Source organism: Phoxinus phoxinus (assembly GCF_949152265.1).
Source record: "Phoxinus phoxinus genome assembly, chromosome: 15".
NCBI lineage: Eukaryota > Metazoa > Chordata > Actinopteri > Cypriniformes > Leuciscidae > Phoxinus > Phoxinus phoxinus.
In genome coordinates this window covers 24,676,124-24,682,294 of record NC_136890.1, presented here as the reverse complement: position 1 = coordinate 24,682,294, position 6,171 = coordinate 24,676,124, and the positions used below count along the sequence as shown (strand labels likewise).

General features: G+C 38.4%; 1 protein-coding gene across 1 annotated transcript; it reads left to right on the top strand.

Moving 5' to 3' along the window:
* The first annotated feature begins 2,062 nt into the window (after nt 1–2,062).
* Nucleotides 2,063–4,502, top strand: foxd2 (forkhead box D2). The gene is made up of 2 exons (XM_079637928.1): nt 2,063–3,688; nt 3,798–4,502. Exon 1 carries the CDS (start codon nt 2,545–2,547, stop codon nt 3,652–3,654), a length of 1,110 nt encoding a protein of 369 aa, XP_079494054.1. The 5' UTR covers nt 2,063–2,544; the 3' UTR covers nt 3,655–3,688; nt 3,798–4,502.
* The last annotated feature ends 1,669 nt before the right edge of the window (nt 4,503–6,171 follow it).

Genomic DNA, 6,171 nt, shown 5'->3' with positions numbered 1-6,171 from the left:
TTTCTTTCTTTTCTTTTTCTTTTTTTTGTCTGAGTAAACGGAAAAGAGTGTCATTAAAGTGTATTCACTAGAGAACTGTAAATCCTTTATCTTAAGATATTAATTGCATTAGCCTATAATGCATCAATGAAAAAAAAGTAATATTCCTAGAAATTTTGAGTCCTATATAGGCCTAAATCAGAAATCAAATATAGATTTTTTTAATTTATTTTTATGAAACAGTAGAATTGCATGATGTGCTAACTTGACCCTCTGAGTTTGGGCTCCCACAGGCAGCTGTCACACATTGCTCCGGTCCTGCCATCGTCTCCAACAAGCAGTTTATGAACTACAATTTTGAAGTACTTTATTTTATTTCTTAACTTTTATGTTTCCTTTATAACTTAAACACCTTTATATAACATTTTTTTATTACCAGCAATCAACTAAGCTGATTAACATAATTCTAGAAGCGCCCAATTATTTATAGCCTATCTTTAATTAGTTAGCCTAAATAAGTACTATGGAAAACGGAATAAAAGAGAACATATTTGATTGAAAATATGGTCACAAAGCATGCAGAGCATCAAATCTGGCATATCCTGCAGATTTTAATCGGAGGCACAATTGTCTTGGGTTTGTAAATGAATAATGAGCATAATAAAAAAGAATTCGATGGCCGACTCTAATAAAGGTTCTTTATTGGCATTGATGGTTCATAAAGGACATTTAGCATCCGGATCTTTCCAATGCACAAAAGGTTCTTTATAGTGGAAAAAGCTTCTTTAAATTTTAAAAAATTATGTTCATCCTAAATTTAAAAAATTTCATTTTAAGAACTGTTGACTGAAGATTCTTCTATGGCGTCGCTGCAAAACCCCCCTTTTGGAACCTTTATTTTTAAGAGTGCGCGCGCGTTCTGTGGCGCATAAAGCTTGTCGTTCACCCATAACACCCAAAAGCAATGAAGAATCCGAGCAGGTTGCAGAGAGTGTGTGATTTTTACATAGAAGCCCATAAAAGCCACGAGGAGTGAATAACGCCACTAAAAATAGAAATCGAACGCAGAGCGATTTTGCATAAGCGCAAATTTCCTTTCACCCTCTTTTTGTAAGCAAATGTTATTATATTTATCCACAGTTTAAGATATTTTTCATGACAAATAAATATGTTATTATTTAAATAGCCCATACACCTGCCGAGTAGCTATAGCTACTATAGAACAACTTATTGATTCGTGTAGTTCTGCATTGGTAATAGGCTATGCAAATGAATACAAGAAACGTTCAAATATTGTGAAATATTTAAATGTGCAGTTTATAATATTATGGCCTTTAAATGCTAAATTGAGGATTAATTTGGATTAAGTCTAAAAACTATACAAAATAATCTGTCCCTATTCTTGCTGTAGCCTACAATTATGTGAATAATTAGCTATAGGCTATACTGTTGCTTTTTAAATGTATTCGCTGACTAATACAATTTATTGGAACATTTGATTTATTAAATGTTTTTGATGGATTCGATTTTGTCTGATTGTAGGCAAAGGAATAAACATCCATCTGGTGATTTAATGCAAATAATATGCCATTGCTTTTCTTTCTTTCTTTATCTTGTTTCTTTGCCATATTATTGATTATTGCTGTATTATCGATGTTGCTATCTAATACAGCACAATAACAATAAGATATACAATGCAAAATAGGCCAACGCTTAATTTAATTATTTGGTCTTATTGTTATAATGGTGTTAAAAAAAATAAAAAATAAAAAAAGAACGTGTAGTAAGGAATTAAATTATTTGTATTATATTGTTTAAATTAATGTGTTGACAATTTATCTGTTGTCATCTTTGAAAAATCCTCCGCTTTATTAAAGTTAAGTCGTGCGGAATTTTTTATTTTCTCTGCATTCTTTTTGACATTATTTTGTCGCGAATGTCAGTTAAATGCCCCTAGCACACTTGTTAGGGTAAGTTGATAACACTTCTCCCTTGTGCTGCTTTTTTCGGCTGTAAACTTCCCTAGTTCCTGGTTACCGACATGCTGATCACGTGATTATGGGGACTGGATAAATAGTTTTTGGAAGCCGCGCGGGGGTATAGGCTACTTGGAGGCTCTTTCACGCACAGCGCTACGATTGTACACGAGAACAAATAGCCTTCTCGAATTATGAAAATTGAAAAGCTAGTCAGTGAATGCATAGTCATAATTCTATTCGTATGATCCAAAAGTTTATATTGCATATGGACCAACTACACACTCCATGAAGAGAAAATCGAGGTCTGGGAACCGAGTGTCCTGTTCGACTTGAAAGCGCTCTGAGCTCTGGACAGTTTTTGTGTTATGCAAGTCCGGTGTGATTCTTTCGAGTCTTCTTTCGTTTCTTAAGGTACGTTTTCTATGCGGCTCCAGGACGTGAAGACAACATATTCTTGTCTTCTGGAGGACGGGAGTTTTGTTGTTCCAGAACGCACAAGTGACTGAGACGACACACTGCTTGTGCTGGGTGCTGCACGAGACTGGACACGGAACGCGAGAGAGCAAGACAAAAAGACTCTCCAAGGATGACTCTGGGGACGGACATGTCGGACAGTTCTGCTCTGTCCGACGACGTGGACATCGATGTCGTTGGCGGGGATATTGTAAAAGAGGGTAAATATCTTCACCATCATCATACTTTTCACTTGGACAATGACTCCGATGACAATCTATCCCAGAATGCGGGGGAGGGCGCAGTCTCTCCGGGTCAAAGCAGCTTGGACTGTCCGGCTGACCGGGTCGGGCCACAGGATGACAACAGAACCGATGCGTTAACTGGGGATAAACCAGGGAAAAATGCGATGGTGAAACCCCCTTATTCTTACATAGCCCTTATAACCATGGCTATCCTGCAGAGCCCGAAGAAACGTTTGACTCTCAGCGAGATCTGCGAGTTCATCAGCAGCAGGTTCCCGTATTACCGGGAGAAATTCCCCGCGTGGCAAAACTCTATCCGTCACAACCTGTCTCTAAATGACTGCTTTGTAAAAATACCCCGTGAACCCGGTAACCCGGGCAAAGGCAATTACTGGACCCTCGACCCAGAGTCCGCCGACATGTTTGACAATGGGAGTTTTCTGCGCAGAAGGAAGCGCTTCAAAAGACACCAGACCAACGAGATCCTTAGGGACGCGGGGGGATTTCTACCTGGCTTTGGCTACGGACCGTACGGTTACAATTACGGCCTACAGCTGCAGAATTTCCACGCGCATCACCCCTATCACCCACACCACCCGGGAGGCGCGTTCCCTTTCCAAAACGCACATTGTGCTCTCCCAACGCCTTCCTCGATATTCTCCACGCCGCACAGCTTGCCTTCGTTTTTGGGTACCGAGCTGAGAAAGCCTTTCTATCCTCAACTCAGCCCGACTCTTCCTGGTCTGGCGCCTCTCAAAACGGACACAAATGGCCCAAGCCGGCCTTCCTTCTCTATAGACAATATAATCGGTGCGGCTAGCTCTCCAGCTTCGCCGTACACTTCACAACCGGGCGGACAGGCTCAGATCTTGGCCATGCTGACTCCCACACTTGCCTCGGCCACGAACCACTTGAATCTAACGCAGGACACGATGCTTCAGCCGGGCACACAGACTTTCTCGAGCAAAACGTCAAGCCTTAACAATTGCCATTTCTAGAGTGGCAGCAAATAGAAAGTGCAGCAGCCCAGGGGTGCGTTTCCCAAACGCATCGTTAGCCAACTATGGTCGCAAGTTCCATTGAACTCTATTGGAAACGACAGAACTTGCGACCATAGTTGGCTTTGGGAAACGCACCCCAGTTTAATATGGTTGTTTCGTCATTTGCTAAGGTAGGATTTACACTTTTGCAAGATTAAAATGCCGCCCGTTTCATGTTTCTGAATTCTTAAATAAAAGGCTAATTAAGTATATTTATGAACTGTAAATATGTAAGATTTTGAAGAGAGAAACAGGCTGAAGAGAGGAAATTAAGACCATGTAAATAGTAAGCTAAGATTTCACCTTTGGACGGCCAGTGGACCTTTGCCGCTTTGTCCAGAAAGTTAAATAGTTTGTACTCATTGATATGGAATTTCCTCTTTTGGTTGACTTAAATGAAGATTGTTTTAACTATTTTATTGTTTTGTATATTTTGTGAGTTTGTGAAAAGCACTGTCAATAACCGAGACTTTAAACTCAGGATTTACTTGTTTTGAAAGCACATTGCCAGAGACAATAGGGGCTGTAAATAGATTATAGGTTAACGTCCCACTTCCCCTAATTCTCTCAACAGAAGTGTTCTGGTGAATTTTATTTTTTATTTTATTTCTGTTGATAGATGATTATGTGGTTCTTGGTGTAAATCGCATTACCTCTTTCTGTCTGACACTTGTGCATATACATATTTCATTATTCCATTGAGAAATTATCTGTGAAAAGAATGTTGTTCTATGTAAAGAGACAAAACAATGTCCATAGGTCATTTTCTGTTGTAATGGCAAGACAATAAATGTTTGTGAATTTTGAAGATGTTTTCGTTAACTTCTTTTCATTTAGTCTTCGATCAGGCCTACTGACCTGCCTAAAAGAGTTTATACACAAAATAAATAGTTTGAAGTTCAAACAATTATGCGAGTTGAGAAAACAAGCAATTTTAACAATTTACTTAATTTATATTTACAATAATTTAGTTTTTAGTTTATTGTAAAAAAGAAATTAGCAATAAGAAGGACAATTCAAAGTCAAATAACAATAATATTGCTACGTTGTAAAAGTGTTCGTTTAATGTTTGCTGCCAATCGGGCCTATGTTATTTATTAAGGCTTTAGTCTAAATAGATTTTAATAAAACAGAGGAAATCATAGTGTGTGACGTTTTCACACCAGTACCCTGTGGGCCCAAGGCACATGTTTCCTCTTGTGTGGCGCTTTGAGCCATGATAATTGACCAGTTTCTGGCAAATGACAAAGAGCTAAAGCAATGGGAACATCAGCGCTTGAAAGCCTATAATTGAATGTGATGGTTCTACATGGATACCCACCACGTCTTTTGAGGATTCGTTGCTAATTTGTGGTAGCATTTTTTTTTCATCTGGAATCTAATCCACAATAATGCAGCTTTTTGCCCATTTGTTGATGTTGTCACTGAAGACCTTGTCCCTAAGGCTTGAATAGGCACCCAGCAAGTGGTCCCTAGCGAGACAAGCCACACACATTTGCTTCTGAAAGGCGATCGTCTTAAAAGACTCTCGGTTGTCCGCTTTCATGTCATCTGTGTTGTCTTGAGACATGTACAAAGGAAGCAGCGGGAATTCAATGTAGTGCGAAAAACAGACTGATGAATCCATTTCAGAGTTGGCCGAGCACACGGTTCTGTTCAGAAGGTGGCATAAAAAGCTGCCTTTATTTACTTGGTTCGTGCGCAAATGGGTAAATTTGCTTCGTGGGGTGTTTTTGACAACTGGTTGTTAGGCATAAACGAAGGGTTGACTCACTCACCGTATTTCTTTTCTCTTCTTCAACTTAGCAAATGCTTTGACGCGAATGCAAACAGGTCGGTTAAGTTAAAACTTAATTCGTATCCCATTTTGTCATCTAAAAAACAGGATAAACTACTGTTCTAAATTTCATGAGAACAAAACTGGACCAAACTAATAGTTAAAACGCATTTCCCAAGCTCTTCTGGACCATCAGCCAAATGCGCCGCGTAAAATTGTAAAAAAAAAAAAAAAAAAAAAAAAGTCTAATAGTAAAATATGGAAACGGTATTTAGTATTTTTTAAAGTATAAAGTATAATTTTTTTATATATTTTTATTATTTTAATTTTAAGTAGGCCTAGTTGCAGAGTGTATTAATTTGTAAACTACTAAATTATTGAGGATTATGGTAAATTAATATCGCCGGAGAGGCCTGTATTGGCTACACAGAAATGTGATGCTTTGTGAATAATGATAATTATAGACTGACTATAATTTGAGTAGCTTTTTATATTATTATTATTATTATTTATATTTTTTAGGGTGACTTTAGTTTGGGACATCAGGCTGATTTAAGGGCAGAGGTCATGTGCTTCTCTAGCAAACACGCGTAAAAAAAAGCCTGGGAGGAAGAACGATAAATGTATTGCTGGTCGAGGTGACAGAGAGCAGCAGAGAGGAAGGAACATTACACAATAGTTTACTTTTGATCTACTTG

Excerpts from the sequence above, each read along its gene's own strand:
- foxd2 (XM_079637928.1), top strand. The coding sequence starts at position 2,545 with ATGACTCTGGGGACGGACATGTCGGACAGTTCTGCTCTGTCCGACGAC.